Source organism: Lagenorhynchus albirostris, chromosome 3 (genome assembly GCF_949774975.1).
Source record: "Lagenorhynchus albirostris chromosome 3, mLagAlb1.1, whole genome shotgun sequence".
NCBI classification, from domain to species: domain Eukaryota; kingdom Metazoa; phylum Chordata; class Mammalia; order Artiodactyla; family Delphinidae; genus Lagenorhynchus; species Lagenorhynchus albirostris.
Window position 1 is genome coordinate 51,565,975 of NC_083097.1, and position 18,662 is coordinate 51,584,636.

The window sequence follows — 18,662 nt, forward strand, 5'->3', positions numbered from 1 at the left end:
CTCTACTACTTCCTACTCTTGTAATGTGGGTAAGTCACTATCTCTCTCTGTGCCTTAGTTTCCTCATCAGTAATACCAACTCTCGGAAGGTTGTTATCACGATTATATAATACACACAGATATTTATGTATATGAGACATATAAAATGGATAATAAATATAAAGGGCCTAACATAATACACAACATAGTTTAATATGATAGTTATATCCTCTCGTCCACCTTAACCTTTTATCTTCCAACTCTGAAAAACAGACTCCCAAACCCACATGACTGAATACCAATAATTTACAATACATAAAGACTTGTTTGCTACAAATCTTAGAGAAAAGAGATTTTTAAAATTTAGATCATTTAAAGAAAATAGTTTTGCTATGAAAAGTACTTCTGTTTGTCACAGATTTTGAGCCCTTCTCAAGAGAAGGAAAGCTAGATTTCCAGAACATCCCTTGCCAAAGGGAAAAAAAAGGAAATGGCACTAGAGCCAGAGATTTTGCAAATTAAAATTCTGATTTTGAATTAATATAGGGTAAGGCTTTACTTCTTTGAAAGAGTAAGTTACACAGTAAGTATATTGTGTTGAGGCTCAGATATAAGAACCAGGCCACTTGCAAAGAATCAAGTTTTCTGCATCTTGTCGTGCAAGATGATTGCTCTTCCTAAAATGAAATTCCTTATGGAAACATTGAAAAATAGGATTAAAAAAAAAATCCCTCAAACTGGATAGATCTGATAAAAAGAAACAATTTCTTTTTAATAGAATAATGACCATATCATTTTCATTTGAAAAGTAGTCACAAATTATAGTCAGCATAGCTCTTTATTTTTGTTTTGTTTTTAAAGCAGAGTCCGATGGCTGGGTTTCTTACATAATTAAAATTCATGGCTTCAGATGTTTGTATATTTGATCATGCTTCCATTTTCATGTGAGAAGGCAGTCTGAACTTCCTGACTATGCCATTTTTGTCTCTACACTCTGCAGTTTCTGTTATTATGCCTTGCACATAGTAGCATTCAGGAAATTTCAATGAATGCTTAACTGAATAAACAGAGTACCTTTATTTAAATAAGATATAAGAAAATTCAGGACTTGGATGGGCATCTGCTGTTAATAAAGGGATTTCCCCATATATAACAAAGAGAAATTTCAGAGTCTGAAGACTTTTGTCCTCCTATATAAACAGCTATATAATAACCTTCTTCTATTTTTCTTCAAGGAGAAAATTAGCATTTGTAACATAAGTAGTTTCAAACATATGCTTTCATTATATGTATCACAAGCATGAATTTTAATCTTTACAATAGCAGAGGTCCATTGTTGTAGCCAAAAAGAAATAGACGTTTTCAGTTTTAAGCTTGGTTCATTAGAAATCATCTCTATCTTTCTAGCACAAGTCAAACATAGAATGCTAGGTTGGACAGAACCTTAGAGATTATCCACCCCACTCCCTCAATGCATAGGTAAGTAAACTTAGCTGCAGAAAAGTTGACTTAATAAGGTCATACAGTTAATGGAACAGTCTGGAAGAAAACTTAGGTTTCCTGATTACATATCCAGTATATATGTAGCTTTCACAAATGCTCTATGCAGACACACTACCACAGTGGTTTTATGGGGCTCTTTGAACTCTGGGAATCAGTATAGGTGAACCACTAGAGACCAGAGGCCCCTTACCTTCTATACTGGAGGTGCTGGGAAACTTACCTTCAGTACTGGAAATGGGGGTACTGTCACATTTGCTTTCACACTGCTGCATCGATGGAGGTCGAACAGTTTCTGGACAGTCACTCGATGCCTGTCCAGTGTAGGAAAGACACTGCACAGTCCGCATTTGCTGTCCAAGTCCACACTGAGCAGAACACTAAACCAAAAGACAGGGAGAAACAAAATACTGACCTCAACAATTTTCAGGAGGTAAAAAAGATACTATGTCATTTCAAACACCATAGATACTAGCTTTTAAAGCCCATATGTAGTTCACCTTGGAGAGGTATATGATTAGGTCATTCTATTACAGAACTGGTTTAGAAACTCAAGGATCATGTTATTACCCTAGAAAATGGAAGCAACTTAGTTTCCAGAAGACAACAGTTGGAGATTTTGGGGCTATTATTTCAATAGTTCCAAGCAGTGCTGGTGAACTTAAACAAGAGTATAATGAGAAAATATTTGTGATGAAGTAGAATAATCAGAGGTTCTAGGGCTGGGACATCACTATTGCTGCCTATTTATATATTATAGGTTTGTGGGAAAACAACCTGATGGTCTATTGGAGTGCTCTTAATCTGATCAAAATATTAGTTCAGTATAACAGCAGTGACTGCTGTGGGGCCTGGTGATGGGACTAGTTTGGAAAAAAAAAAAAGGGCATAAATAAGTACCTTGAGTTTTGTGAGGTATGTTCAGTCACACAAATCTGAGACAAATCTGAGAAGAGGTCTGGTGTTAGCCAATTAGCACGTCTCCCTCTCCTTTTTCATCTACTCGGGGATTCGGTTACTTTAGAATTGAAGTTACTCTCTGAGGGGCTTAGTTTCAGCTGGGACTGATCAGCTGTCCAGGCTGAAGAATAAAGCTGTGGTCTATTCTTTGGGACTGCCACCCAGAATACCAGAAAGCCTGTGAGATTTGGGATCAAAGGGATGAGGAGCTAATTGTGCAGAGACAGGTGATGGTGATGTTTACAAGGTAAACAAACCGAGGCCCTGTTGGATTTATTTGCAAAAACTCTCAAAGCACTTACAGGACTTGCAAGGATATTTACAGATACTTTTAAGTTTCTAAATACAGAATGAAAAATAAATGCACCATAAACATGTAGTAAAGCATCTCTGAAAATGTATTTTCACTGGTTAATTTCAATTTTAGGAAACTGAATTGAAAATATAGAGGAGAAGAAAAGGACTTGACAATATTTAAAAGAACAATCTCAAACTGATAACTGTAAATTTGGTGAAATTATCAACACGCAAAAACTTTCAAATGCCCTTTATATAACAGTGAATTGCAACAAAGAATATATAAGAAAGGAAATTCCTAGCCGGTTTAAATAAAAATGATAACAGCATGTCTGTACTGATTCTTTAATAGCATAATATCAGTTATAAATTGTGAAACTGTCACACTTCTACAGAGAAAGACATTGCATTCAATGTTTACTTAAGCTTATGATGTATATTCCATTTGAGCACTTTGTAAATCAAACTAAATACTGTTATACAAAAGTAAATTATTAATTATTTGTTAGACAATGCACATGTTAATTATTTTATGATCATACTTCTTTTGTTTCCCCACAGGGCTGAGCACAGAGCAAGTATATTTATTTGCCTTAATGGAGACTGAAAATCTTTGCCCGCTCCCCGAAGAGTCTGTAGATACTGCTGCACTCTAGCAATATTGAATTTTGGCCATAATTTTGGTAACTACTTCTATGAAATGCCATTATTAATAAGTAATGGCAGGCCCAGAGCACAAACAAAATCATGCTGGTGTAGTTATATGCCATTATGATTTATTTGGGTCTCAGATATTAGAAAATGACCAGCTCAAGGTTAATTATAAAGCCGCAGTAAAACGGCATTGATTCACTAGAAATTTTCTTTCTGGAGCATTATTTTTTAACATAACCTAATAAATTTCCTTTTTGACATTCAAAAGAACAATACTTAATTTTCCTTCTATCCAAATATATCAATTTGCTTTTAAAGGATTTAAGGTGACCTTCAGCAAGATAAGACAATTTAAAACTGAGAAAGAAGAAAGAAAAAATAGGAATTGGAACATAAAATAGAAATGAGTCCAATCAATATAAAAGTACACACTAAAAGCCCTATATACCCGTTTCCCAAATTCATAGTCTCCATCAGCTAAATCCATTGAAGAGTAAGTATTAATAACATTTCAAAGATTGTCAATCATATTATCAAGCTAATTAAAACCTCCACATCTTTTCTGTGAGGTTAAGAGAGGTCATTTTGCAAGTGGGAAAGCTAAGACAATGATGTTAACTGATCTGGTCTTGAATTAGTTGAGGAAGTTGGCACTAGAATCCAACTTTTGGTAGCTTGTTCAAATCTCTGGCCATTAGACTATTTCTCTTTAATTTTAAGTTAAAATGTTAGAATCCAAGGAGTAGGTGAAAGTGGAAGTGTGTAGGTGTGGGAGAAACATGGCTCAGTGTGTCTATGTGTGACTGCTGCTGCCTATGCACTGTCTCACACTCACATCTCACACCTGGATCTCTATGTGTTATTACTCATCTCTTGAGCCCCTACAATGACCCAATCAGGAACCTCAAGTGTCTCAAGGTGCTGCTTCAGCAGGAACGCACAGTCCAACTGCCCTACCTGGCCCCAGTCTCCTGTCACCCAGCGAGGAGGAGGACAGCGGCCCAAACTGCAGCGGATGCGGACAGGGGGTTTGCTCTCCTCGGAACATTGTGCTGCTGGGAATGTTTTAGAAAGGTCACTGCTCTTGCACAGAACAATCCGATGCTTGAATCCTGGACCACATTTGGGAGTGCACTGTAAATAAAACAAATACTAATGAATAATGATAGTCTAAAGATAGAGAAAAATCTGAGGAAAGTCTTTCTCCAAGTAAATGTGTGTTTGGGTAAACAAGATACACACATACTAAATTCTAGGCAGTCTTACATATATGAAAATTCCTTAAGTTTTTAAATAGAAGGACTTTTATCTTTTCCCCTACGGTCTTTAAGAGCTAAATCCAAAGTCTGCTTTTCTTGGCAGCATACTTTCTTCTTTTATTGTGTGTAGGCTTATTCCGTGATTCCTCCCTATTCTTGGCCATATTCAGTTGTGATAAGATTCTGCTAATTTTTGGAATGTGAAATCCTTGGTTTCTTACTTGCTAGGTGTAGTCTTCTGAAAAGAATTCTTATGTTACTAGTAGACCATCAGAAGTTGTCTTTGTGAAGCAAGCTAAGGTTTGATTTAGATGTGTACGGTTGTCCCTCAGTATCCGCAGGGGACTGGTTTCGGGACCTTGGAGGCCACCAGAATCTGTGGATGCTCAAGTCCCTTGTATAAAATGACAACACATACCCTCCTGTATACGTTAGATCATATTTAGATTACTTACAATACCTAATACGATGTAAATGCTATGTAAATGGGTGCCAGTGTATGGCAAATTCAAGTTTTACTTTTTGCAACTTCCTGGAACTTTTCTCCCAAACATTTTCAATCTTTGATTGGTTGAATCCATGGATGTGGAACCCAGAGATATAGAGGGCCAACTGTATTCTTAGAGTGTGCTAGCTAAGGATACATGATCACAGGTAAAGGTTTACTGTACAGAAAATCTCTAGACATTTGCTTGTCCATCAGTTAAACATAATGAACTTGACTGTTCTTTAGTTGGACCAGTCTGCTCTTCATACTGAGGAAAAGATCCTTCTTCCTATATCATGAAGTCTATTACTTACCTCTTTTCCAAGTTAATTGGAGTGCTCTGTTCTAGAGCCACCTATTCAACGTGGTGGCTGATTGAAGTCCTCCAGCTTTCTCCCCTGCACATCTGAGCCCTTCCTTATAATCTGTACTTCTCAGTGAAGTGAGACCCTTACCCACAATATTTTGAAGCCCTGTTTCTATACCTTTCATTCAAAAGCCATTTCCAAATTTCCTACAGAAACTACAGTAAACTGGGGGGAGGGGAGACCATAAGAATGAATAAGTCAGTCTGTACCTCAAGGAGCTCACAGTTTTAATGTAGGAGATAGATGAACACAAGGTTAAGTAACATAAAAGAGGATGCAAGAATATATAAATTCTTGTGTCCCTAATCACCAATTTCTTATTTTATAATTATGTATTCATAAGTCTTCTCATTCCTACCAGACTATAAGCTCCTTAACATTATTTCATTTCTGCTTCATTTTCGTACACAACCTCACCCCCATCCTCAGGATACAGCAGAGGGTTTTGAGAAAGCACTCTATAAATATATACCCTCCTTTATTTGGGAAGATGACAGTTTTGATTTACTTTTAGGTAAATCAACATGTACCAGTTGTGGGATGGGAATGTCTTCTTGAACAATGTACACACCCCTGAGTGGCTTTGTCAGGGGTAACCCTTGAACCTGGTTCATGTCATGGAAAGAAAGAAAAATATTAAAATTCTTTCAGGTGTAAATCAAGGATCTCATGAACACTCTTCATCACAATGAATGTGGTAACAGTGCATTTCCTCCAACTTAGAAAACGTTACATTAAGATGCATTTTGAAGGAGAATAACATCCAGTTCTTTCCAATATGGTTCCAAAAAAGGTTTTAGTTAGGGATTTAGAAATCAAGAGAGAAATTCCCGATCCCTGTTATTCTTTTTCACAGCCAAATCAACATCCTTATTTCTAGCTGCTGCCTCACTCTACTCATATACTCAGTCATCTGTTGATTTCTCTTTGTCTCCACTGCCACTAACCTTACTACAGACAAACATCACTACCTACGTGTAACATTGCAATGGCTTTCTAACAAGTCTCCTGTTTCTTGTTCTTTCCTCACTCCAATCCACTCTCTAAAGCACACATCCAGTTATATTCTGTTCTGATTTTTAAAAAAATCCTTCAGTGGTCTTCAAGATAAAAATTCAAACTCTTTAAATATCTTACTATACACTGATAGGAAGCCTCTGCTTACCTCTTCAGATTCACCTCTCCATACTAAACAAGGTACAGTATTCCTAGTGCCAGCCCAGTGCCAGGCACAGAGCTAATGCTGCTGCTGCTACTACTATGACTACTGCTGCTATTAATAATGATAATATTGATAGCAGCTGCCATTTAATAAACACTCTAGATAGCTGTGCTAAGTGCTGTAATTCACACAGTCTTCACAAAAATCCTGTGAGATCACAATTATTATTCTGTTTTTAAAATGAAGAAACAACCCAGAGTAAGTGATTGGTACAAAGTCATGCAGTGTTTAAATGACAGACCTAACGTTACCACCTACTTAGTGCATGTCAAACACTACACCACGTACTTTGCACATATTATCTCATTTAGTCCTCACAACAACCCTGTCACTTTATATATCAAGAAACCAAGACACACAACCCTATCCTGCAATCATGCATTCTGTAGAATGAATAAAGCCCTGATTCGAGTCTCTTGAGCTTGTCCCACTTGTGTCTGGTCCTCTTGACTTCTCACCAAGTCTCTTCCACCGTCCACCAGTGTTAGAAGACACAGCCTTAGGGGATTTCTGTCACTCTCTTAATGCTTAATATTATTATTGATAATGATACCACTACTACCTTATATTCCATTAGAGCTTCACAGTTCACAAAATACTTTCAATACATTATTCTCATATAAGTTTTTGAGTCTTGTTACAGGAAAGTTTAGGCAACTTAATCGAGGTTAAACAGACAGCAAGTGGTAGAGCTGGAACTAAATCCTAAGCCTTCTGATCTACACTTTAGCTCCTAGCATTGGCAGAAACAAACTCTTGAGAATACATAAGAAGTATTAATTATTATAAAAATAAATGAAATAAAGTACAAGGGTATGGAAGGGTATTTCAGACTTTAGGGATAGAGGCAGAAACACGTAGGATGTACAGGGAATTCAGTTTAGTATTTAGTATTCAGTTTTAGTATTTTGAGACTATGATTAATTTTCTATATTGGGAAAATTTACTGAAAAAGGCACTTGTGCCATTCCCCTTCCCTCTTCGCATTTTAAAAGCATACATATGTATATTAAAGCCTGGGACAAAAAAATGTCTGTCTGTGTATAACTGAATAATAGTTATATAAATGTATACAAATAAACATGTATATATACATGTTTATTTATACAAAATGTATATAAATAAATAAATGTAAATAAATAAACTGTATATAAATAAACAGTTATAAAAATGTCTGTGTATAACTTTGTTGTACAGCAGAGATTGGCACAGCATTGTTAATCAACTCCACTTCAATACAAAAATTAATTAAGCCTAGGACATAGGTCTCTTGCTTATTCTAATATCCTTTTCCAGTAGCAAGAAGCTTCTGCTATTATTTTAAGACTGAAGTAACATCTAGCAGTCTTTCCTAAGAGCCTATGCCGAAGTCCTGCTTACAGTTCTGGGAGGCAGACAATGCAAAGACAGACAATTCATTCATCTGTGTCTGAGAAGTCCCCAGGGAATCAAAGACAAAAAAACAAATAAGATTGATGATAATAGGGAGAAGAATAAAAAGAGAAAGCAACATTGAAATTTATTAAGTGTCAAGCAGCGTTCTAAGTCCTTTGCATGTCACAATCTACCTAATCTTCATGGAAACCTCACAAAGTGCTGTTTTCACACCCATTTTACTAGTGGGAAACTGAAGTACTGAGAAGTACAGATAAATTCAGATGGCAGCTCTGAAAAAGATAATGCTCTGAAAGGCAAATGTACAAAGACACAAACCCTCCGTGGGACAATGTGAAGTTATACGCAAAGCTTAACATATGACATCTTCTATTGAGGCAAGAAATAATTAAGAAAATTATAGCCCAAGCTCCACTAAATAAGTCACAGATATTCTATCCTATAGCACTGGGAGTAGAGATCATCAACTGGATTCTCAAAATAGTGAATGACTGAAAACTACATACTGATTCAATGAATATACCGGCCCTGAGCCCTGCAGATCTAGCCACAAATATTACATGTCTATAGCTGGAATCTCAACTCTGGTCTCTGCAAATATTGCACTTCTAGAGGGTGACTGTAAAATGAAATGTCTAAAAATTGCTTGTAAAAAATAGTAAAGCCACAGGGATGCCACTTAGACCAACTTCGTTTTAAGTAGAACCCTATCCTGCAAATTCTTCTGACCTTATGTCAGAGATGTTCAAGCAGAGACATCCCTCAGCTTGTTCTTATTTTTGCTTCTTCCCTCTGCTTTATTTAGCTTACATTACATCTTTGCCTCTCTAGCCTTCTGATGAATAAATATGTTTATCTATCTGACAGCCTCAGTTTTATTTAGCTACCTAAAAAAATACGAAATCCTAGAAAAGCAAGATGTAACCACAATTATGTATATGATTAATAGGCATTAAATTAATCATAAGTGATTCAGAGCATGTTTCAGAGATAATCATTAGTCTATACCCATGTAAAGGGTATATTTTTTACACACTTTTTGAGTATGAAGTAAAATTCATTAGAAATAATTAGAAATTGAATACTTAGTAATAAAGTCATTTTTTTAGACTAAAGTCTAGTTATAAATATCAAAATTCATTCAATTCATTCTCGTAATAAACCATTAGGTAGCTGGGTGGAAGATAATTCAGCATTCGATTCAGCATTTCGATTCTTTAGTAAAATTACTTCTCTCACTATTTCTCCTCATTGCAGATAAATATCTTTTTCCTTCTTTTATTCATATAATCAGAATCTTACAATTATTTAAAATCTGACCAGACCATTTGTTTTTTGTTCTCATCTCAGTGGGATATAGGAGGTGATTTTTATGAGAGATACATTTATATTTCAGTTCAACATTCTATGATTAAGAAGCAAAAACATATTTTGCAGAAAAAACATTTGAAACCACACCAGGGAAAATAATTTGGCTCTCACTTGTAAAGGATAGAAACATTAACATTTTGGGGTTAGCCTGAATTCTCTCTGGAGAGGTGGGTTTAATTTACTTAGTTATGGCATCAGAGTAGAACCTAGGAGTAAACAAGGTGACAGCACAAGTAGCTACTAAAACAAAGAACAGTGCCTCGGTAGGAAGATTGCCCCCGCCCCATCCTTCTTAAAGTAATGCTACCTAAGTGTAAATCCCATCAAGTCAATTGAGTATGATGCCAGTCATCTATTTGTCCAAGAATAAGTACAAGAAACAGAACTTTTTCAATGGGTACTCTGTGGGAGTCAAAAGAAACCATTCCTATACATCAAAAGAATGGCTCGGGATTGCTGGAGCCCATTCACAGTACACAGCAACACTTTAAGAGTCACATGCCAAGAGAGGGCAAAAACAGAAAGCCATTTAAGTCCAACGTAGCATGGGTGATCCCAGGAGTGAGGCTAAATTGTAGGAAATGGGAAAGCTATGGCTTCATTAGTTTCACAAAGACTGCAGAAGAGCCATTTTCCACCAAGGCAATTTGGCTTAAATTTTTTTTTTTTTTTTTTTGCCATAAGCACTGGGTGAGTTTCACTGATGGGGAAAATGAAAACGGTTCTTGGCTTTGCAACAATGGAAATTTTACATTAGAGAAGCCAGCAAAGAAAAGAAAAAGGTCAGAGAGTACATTCCTCTTACTGAAACATGTTTTCACCAGTTGAACCTCACCCTTGTGATTAGCAGAGCTCAGACAGCTGATATTTGGAATTGGGAAGGGGGCAGAAAGAGGAGGGAAGTTTTCATGGGCGTGTGAAAAAGATATCGTGTGAAACATCTTTGCAAAAGTTAAGTGAAAGAGGTTGAACACTGCCTGCTCTTCTGCTGGGACCTCCTCTTTTCATTAGTGTGAGATGTTACATTCCTCTGAGAAGAACAGGTTCCTTGTTCTCACTTTGTTCTCCATGGCTACTCAGACATTTTTTTTCACTTAATGCTATTTACTTTTACTTATTTTTAACTTATCTAGAGAAGAGATAGGTTTTATGGTAAAGGGAAATGGAAGGGTGAGAGTGCACCCTCTCCTTTGGAAAATAAACAGGAGAGACTGAATGGGGACAAAAATCATCTCTTTCCTCCTGAACAAAGGATGAAGATGATGATATAGATGATGTTCAACTAGAATCTTTGAGACGGCAATGGCAGGATTTCCTGACTCATGCTCACCCCAGAGTAGTTTTCCTGTGTTGTCTGTGGAGAGACAACAGGCACTAGTTTTTGGTTTTTTTGGAAGTGATAGTCCCAACATGCGTACTCTATGCCCCCAGCTCCACTTCTCTCCCCTAAGCTTTGACTCAGCTATCTTAAAGAAGATAACAGAAGTGTGATTAAAAGTCCCCTTAACTTAAACATATTTCTCCAGGCAGCTTCCAGGAGTACCTAACAGCCTCGCAGAGCCATTTGAGCAAGCCACTTCTAAGACTGGGTAGATGAGAAGCAAAATGCTAAAAGCAGGGTAACTACAACCTGTATGAAGTTGAATTAGGAAGAAAATCTTAAAATGGTATTTGGAATGGAAACATACAGTAATATACATAATCTATTCCTTAAGGTGATTATATTTGGTATTTTATGTTAAAAATATAATGATACAGAAAAATGTAGGTCCAGAGACCAATGTGAAGTGAGTCTGCACACGAGAAGATTTTGGCGTTTTAGTGGTCAGCAGAAGTTTTTTCTAGTTTCTGGTTTTGAACTTGTTGATTTTTCTCCACTTTTTGTAGAATGATAATATGGTATAAAGTTCTGTATTCAAGACTTCTTGTTACCTATCACTACTTTATTCAATCTTATCTTCCATTTATTCTTTAAATTTTATTTATTTATTTATGGCTGTGTTGGCTCTTCGTTTCTGTGTGAGGGCTTTCTCTAGCTGCGGCAAGTGGGGGCCACTCTTCATCGCGGTGCGCAGAACTCTCACTATCGCGGGCTCTCTTGTTGTGGAGCACAGGCTCCAGACGCGCAGGCTCAGTAATTGTGGCTCACAGGGCTAGTTGCTCCGCGGCATGTGGGAATCTTCCCAGACCAGGGCTCGAACCCATGTCCCCTGCATTGGCAGGCAGATTCTCAACCACTGCGCCACCAGGGAAGCCCTCTTCCATTTATTCTTTAAAACAAATCCTTTTCTCCCACTCTACTTTCACCACATGATCTTTGCGTTTCTGTTCAGTTGTTTCTCTTATCAGGAATACTTCTCCAGTTTCTTGTTCTCTTCTCTACTTCAAATCTTATACTCCTACAACATTCAGTTCAACCCCCATCAACTAAAAAGCCTTCTGAGCCTACTCCAGGCTATTCTGACCTTCTCAGCTCTGAATTTCTGTATCACTTATACATTTATACCTCACAATCCACCATTTTGTTAAACACTGTCTTATGTTATTCTCTTCCTGCTTCATGGATATTTCTTATTTTCCCAAGTTCTTGAGATTCTTCTGAATTCTCCATAGCTCCTATCCCAATGTGGTTAGAAAGTACCCAGTTATACTTACTGACTTGGCCTGAAACCCTAAAAATGTTGCAGCCAATTATCAGGTCTTCCATTAGGATTTTCCAATAACAACGTTGCCATCATTATCAAAGACTATTTATGAACTTCTATAAGGGTTTTGGGCACTGACTTGCAAGTAAAATAACTACTAACATGTGTACAATTCTGTAAAATGTCTTGTCTTTATCACTGGATTTTATCTTCCAAATGAATGTAGGAGTTAATCCACCCACTGTTAGGGAACAGAAGAGTTCATACTGTTTTCCATAACCACTGAATAATACTGAGAATATCTCTACATTTGATTGAAACACAAATAAAAGTTAGGTAGGCAGAATGTAATTACTGAAGCTGGACTATGGCCAGGAAACTTGGAAGAACACTCCCAACTTCTGCCAAAGATTCCACAGATAACCACAACTGGTCAGAATCTCCATTTCCATGTACCATCTTAAACACAGGTCTCTCTTTTAGCCCTGTGCCTCTAGCAAAATAAGGCCACTCAAGCAGTAAGATTCATAGGGAGAAAAGTTACATCCAGAGGTTCCTAAAGAACAATGTTTAATTTTTTTCTGTTGTTTATTTTTTGACAAACTTATGAGGTCTACAGGAAATACCTAAAGCAAGTACCACAATGTTTCCAGCAGGAAATGCATCCTGTTTTGCTAACTTAGAAAAATGACCTTTAGTTATATAGCCAGATACTCATTCTTTCTAACATTAACCAACACTACAGAAGGATTCAGTTCTTCTTTAGGAAATGTAGAGAATGGTACAGTGTGTATATTGTATATGTCTCATGCAGGATGAAGAGTCAAGAATTAACTCTACCTCTTACCTCATTTTTCATACAACCGTTTTTCTGAGGCCTCGGGATTATATCAGACTTTTTATATGTACATGTATGACAGAAAAACATTATCTTAGTCAGATCTTCCTCAATGATCATATAAGTGGAGGTAATGATAAAATCTGAATTTGACTTTTTGACAGTTATAACCCTCAACTCCGTGTTTCTTCCCCAGAAGCAATTAAAATATATATAGATATATAACATGTGATGATAAATTAAACTCATATGTAAGAGTTATATGGTTAGGCTGGAACATTACTTGGAAAAAAAGATATAACATATCACTAATTCTGAGCTTATAACGCTGTTCAAGAATAGCAATGAAGAAGAAAACCCACTTATAATATTCTCTCAAATACACTTCAGGCTTGTTTTTTAATTAAATCGATGAGTAGTTTCTCATTGATTTTCCTTACTCCAAAAACCTTTACTTCCTGGCAAGCAGCAAAAAAATATAACATGGCCAAATTCAGAGTTATGCAGCCCTTACTTGTTGAGTTCTAAGGCGCTCACATGCTCAGGTGTCCTTAATATTAAATGCTTTGGTATTGATAGCTAAGACATCTCAAAACATACAGCCTCAGATTTCCTTACTTCTGACCAGTCCAAAGCCACCCACTGTGGTGGACATGACTGGTTGTTGCAGGGCTCTTTTTCAATGGGCCGGTGTGTTAAACAACCACTGTAGTCCAGTGTCTCCTCCTCAGAAGGTCCAATCTTCCTGATGCAGAGCACTGCCCTTGTGCGCATCCCTCCATCACAAGTCTTGCTACATTCCAACCAGTCCCCAATGAACCACCTGCAACAAGAAGTGGAAGAAACACAGAAAAGCATTCCCTCAGTGCAGCCAGAGATTTCAGCAGAGTGAAGGCACTTTCTCAGTGGACTACCTCCTCTTCTCAGAAGAGCTAACATTTCAGTGTCAGGTGATGTGACAAATGACAAATGGAAGAACTGCTAAGGAGAAGATAACCCACTGTCGGCTGCCTTCTAGAGCAGAGTGCATGAGCTTTGGAGCAGGCAGAACCCAGGTTCAAACAAGCAATGCATTATGTGTTTTTAAACCTCTTTTTGTCCTTTTTTTATTAATTTCTAAAACGAGGATAACGATATCAATCATGAGATTGTCCTGAGGAGTAAGCAAGTAACATATGAAGCTCCAAGCCATGTGCTGGTAAATGGTAACAACTGGTTCCTCATGGGAGGGAGGGAGTCCTGATTTGTTGCATTTGTCAGTTTTTGTGGTATAAATACTTCACTATGGCTAATTTCAGCCTATCACCTTGACATACTGAACACGAACAAGAGAAGATATGCTAGTAATAGGGTCTCAGGAGCTTCTAACAGTGTCTAACACACAACAAACAAGAAACAGTAGCCATTTTTATTATTACATTGAGGCAGGTTCTCCCTCAATTGAGGACTTTGTGATAAAACCACACTACAGGAGCTAGGGATTTGTTTTCTGCTTCCCAGAAATGAATGTCATGCTCTGCATAAGACAGACGTCTTTATTGTCCTCACAGGGGCAGAGATGGCCCAGGTATCCATCCAGAAGACTTGAGAGTCCTAAAAACTCTGCAGTAAAAGCAGAGTCCTGAGCCAGCTCTGTGAAAACATGGAGATCCCTTGCTTTGACCCCTTTACTCTTAAAAACAGCTTCTACACAGCTAATGTGGGAAGAAAGAGAAATGTCTTAATAAATGAACATATCTCACATTTGTAGGCATACCACTCCTAAAGTCATCAATGAACTTTCATATATACAATTTCAGGTGTGTGTGTGTGTGTGTGTGTGTGTGTGTGTGTGTGTAGTATTTCTGCAGGACTCACTCTTTTGGGCACATTAATTGGTCCAAGGGTATGAATCATGATCCCAATCAGACCAATAAGAATTCAGCTTTAGAATTTTTATATCTCAACGATAGCAAAAGGGACGCTTTCCTTTCTGGTCACAAAGGTGTATAAAGATATAAGAGCTGATGATGGCCATGTCCCCTGTCAAGTGGAATTAGCTGATCTGAAAGAACGCAGAGGAGCTAGAGAGTCCTGCAGGTATTTGAGTGCTTGATTCCAGCCATTCCTGAAGCTAGGTCCACTCTTATGATTCCCTCAGCTTTGTTATATAAACCAACAAATCCTCTAGCGCAGAAGCTAGCCAAAGTTGAAGTTGTGTTATTTCCAACCAGAGTCCTGACTGATATATTATTATATTTAATGTAATGAATATATGCTGAATGCCTTCTATGCTCAAGGCACTGTGCTTTGTTTTACAGAAGAAAGTAAGACCCAGTGTTAGGAAAACAGTTCTCCAAAATCATGAAAAGTGCAATGATGGAGCTAGGACGAGATCCCCCATCAGTTGATATGCACTGGATTTCATTTATAACACTGCCAAATAATAGAATCCAGATCACAAGCATGAGGTCAAAAGACATTTTCTTCAATCCGTGCTTATAAATCACACATATATCCTAAATGGATATGCTCATGCTTTTGGTAGGAGAGTAACCAGAGAGAAAAGTATTAAAGTTTAGAACAAATTTCACCTCTTTTCACGAACTTAGCTCATTTGTGCCAGTTCTGTACGTGGAAGATAATACCTTAGTGAAGTCAGAGTACTAGTATCCTAAATTTGAGCCTACACTCAGCCAAATAAGCCACAATGGCCTTTGTTTATTATTATTTTTATTTTCTTTACTTACAGAGGGAAACCAGCATTTAGAAATATCATAATTAACCAGTTTCTCAAACTTAAAAATATATTTTGTCAAAAAATTAAAAATTTTCAACGTAAGATTTATTTAAAGAATGGCAATTTAATCCTGAATTAAAAAAATCTGATATTAACATTTTTTTCTAAGTCATTTTCCAGAGGAGATTTAAAGTGATTTTCATATTCTTTCCATTTTATTTTCCGCAGATGAACAGGATCCTAAGTTGTTAGTACCATTTTTGGTAAAGAGGAAAATGTGTATTGAGAATAATAACTTGCATGCCAGCCATAGTGAAACTCTGATTCAATTCGCAGCAGTGATTTCATCACCAAGATTAGGGGATAAAACAGCAATGTGTATAACTCAGCCACAAAAAGTTCAGTCATACCATCTCCAGCCATGATCTCATTAGGTCTCATAATGTAAGAGGGATGGAGGCCTTCAAATTAAACACAGGTGCCCAGAGTAACAGCAGTGATTTCAGGAGGTGTTGCTGTTTTTTTTGGTGCTCGAGGTCAGGGCCACCTCCGCCTTTTTATTCTTCGTCCTCTCTTTTATTGCCAACCATCTTTTAACCTAGATGTATCACTCTAGCATTTAACTCAGAATGTATGAAAGTAAAAATATTAACTACACTTCCAATTTTCCTTCTGACTTTAACTTTGATTTCAGGTTTCACATTCAGTCCCTGTTGCATCTTTATTGCTCACCAAATCATCCTTTCCCATGTCTCTCGAAAGGATTAAATCACCATCCAGTTATTTAAATAGTTTTGCAATTTTACCACTGCGTCTATTAGTCCCAGTTTCACCACTCTCCTGTCTAGTGTAAGTCAGACTGCTTCCTTCAACTTCATTCTCCATGTATTTGACCCTCTGATGACATTCTCCCTATTTCTCTTTCTCATCCTCTAGTTTCAGTGGTAAAATATGAGCACGAAAATTCTCTCTGAGACTATCAATTGCTGAATTATTATAATCTGAATAATACTGGGGCTATTTCTTTCTGAGCTGAAGACCCAGTGATAAAATTGTCTTCATCCTCACCAGGATGAAGAAGCTATACAGTTGGTGGGATTCACGTTTGAGTGTCTGAAATGAGTGGCTTGATGCAGCCTGTGTAATCTGATCTACATTATCTGTACCTTAAGAGGACAAACAATAATATTGAGGGAAGAGAATGAGATGATGGGAGTTGACTTATATGATTTCTATGATTCCTCCCAGGTCTTACATTTTGGAGTTTTATAGAGGACTCTGATGATCTTTCTCTAAACTTAAAATAACAGATTATAGTCATCCATGGGGTGAGGTGAAATGACTCAAAATAAAAAGATAATATTAAAGAAAACCTAGCCCCTGGGTAAAAATCTCTCTCCAGTCTGACCATCCTTTTGCCCTTTTGCTTATAATTCTTACTGTACTTAACATATTTTTCCTTGTACTATAGTTATTTTTATATGTATTTGCCCAATTAGATTGTCCTTAGGAAAAGGAACCATTTCCTAAGGCACAGTGCCTTCCATATCGCAGTTGCTTAAAAAAATGTCTTTTAATTCTTGGTCACAGTATTATCACAATGTACTGTACTCCATTGTTTTTACCTTTCTGATCTTCGCAAATTTAAAAATCACAGTAACATACAGGAATTATATTCAGTATCCAAAGACTCTTCAAATGAGGTCATATATACAAATATTCTTGCTATTAAAAGACAGTATAGTCAAAACTGAACTCTTGGCCTTTCTCTTTGGATTCCAACTCAACATTACTTCCTTTTCTTACAGTGGGGCACTAGCTTCCTATCAGTCATGCTCTTTAATATCAGCTCCTCCCTTTTCCTTTTCCTAATTATTTCTGCCTGTGTCATGAATTCTACCATTTTCATTCAATGCCTCTAGAATTCTTGTTTTCTTCCTATCCCTAGTCACCTCACCATCTTGACTACTATTCTTTTTCTCATAAAAGAGTTGCTGCTCTGACCACATTACATTTTCCAGCAAGGCTTCCTCTGGCCTTTCAAGGTCCTCCAAATAAACATTATTATTATTATTTCTTTACCAATGCCTCTTTTGTCTATTCTTCCTAGTCCCCTGTATTTTCTTTATGCAGAACAAGGATAAAACTTACTGCCCTCTATCTTTCCATACTCTACTTATAAAGTCTCCAATATGACTAAAGGACATTTAAAATATTTCATTAGATAATTTCTGATTAAAAAATACCATTTAGAATTTTAAATTAATGGTATTGGGAAAACAATAATATTTGAAAATAAATATAGATCCTTTTCTCAAAGCAGGCAAATATATTTCAGATAGAGTTTACCTTAAAAAAGAACTTTGAAAGTATAATCATAAAGTGGGTAAGGCCTTCATAACATTATACCAATGAAAGAAATAAAAGTTTGATAGTTTTCCTACATAGTATTTAAAAACTTTTATAAGTAAAAATAGATCATAACACCATAATATGGGAAATATATAACAAACTAGGAAAAAATATGTCTAAAATAGTTAATATTCTTAATACATTGAGTTAATACAAATCAATAACAAAATGATAAACTCTTCAGTAGAAAAATGGGTCAGGCCATGAAGAGCAAAAAAGAAGTAATACAAATGGCCACTGAACATAATTTTTAAATGTTCAGCCTCACCAGCAATTCTAGCACAAAAAATAAAATAGCAATTAGATATCAAGGGTTTTTCTTCCCTATAAAATAGTTAAAGATTGTTTTTAAAATAATACCTGGTGTTGTTCAGTTCAGGAAAATGACAGTCATATACGTACTGTTGGTGGGAATATACATTCATACATTCTTTCTAGAGAGCAATTTGACAGTTTGTCTCAGAGAGTAAAATATAATTCCATTTGAACCAGAAATTTTATTCCTATTCATTTAGCATAAGGGCATAATTATAGAGAGCAAAGTTTTAGTAGCAAA

At 36.6% G+C, this 18,662-nt stretch overlaps 1 protein-coding gene across 1 annotated transcript in view; it reads right to left on the reverse strand.

Annotated features, from left to right (window-relative positions):
• The window catches only part of ADAMTS6 (ADAM metallopeptidase with thrombospondin type 1 motif 6), a 266,740-nt gene that overhangs the window by 14,281 nt on the left and 233,797 nt on the right, over positions 1 to 18,662 (reverse strand). The window contains exons 21-23 of the mRNA XM_060143008.1: positions 13,594 to 13,798; positions 4,348 to 4,524; positions 1,703 to 1,859 (exon numbers count right to left, since the gene is read on the reverse strand). Coding sequence (XP_059998991.1) covers positions 1,703 to 1,859; positions 4,348 to 4,524; positions 13,594 to 13,798 — 539 coding nt within the window. The remainder of the gene's footprint in view (positions 1 to 1,702; positions 1,860 to 4,347; positions 4,525 to 13,593; positions 13,799 to 18,662) is intronic.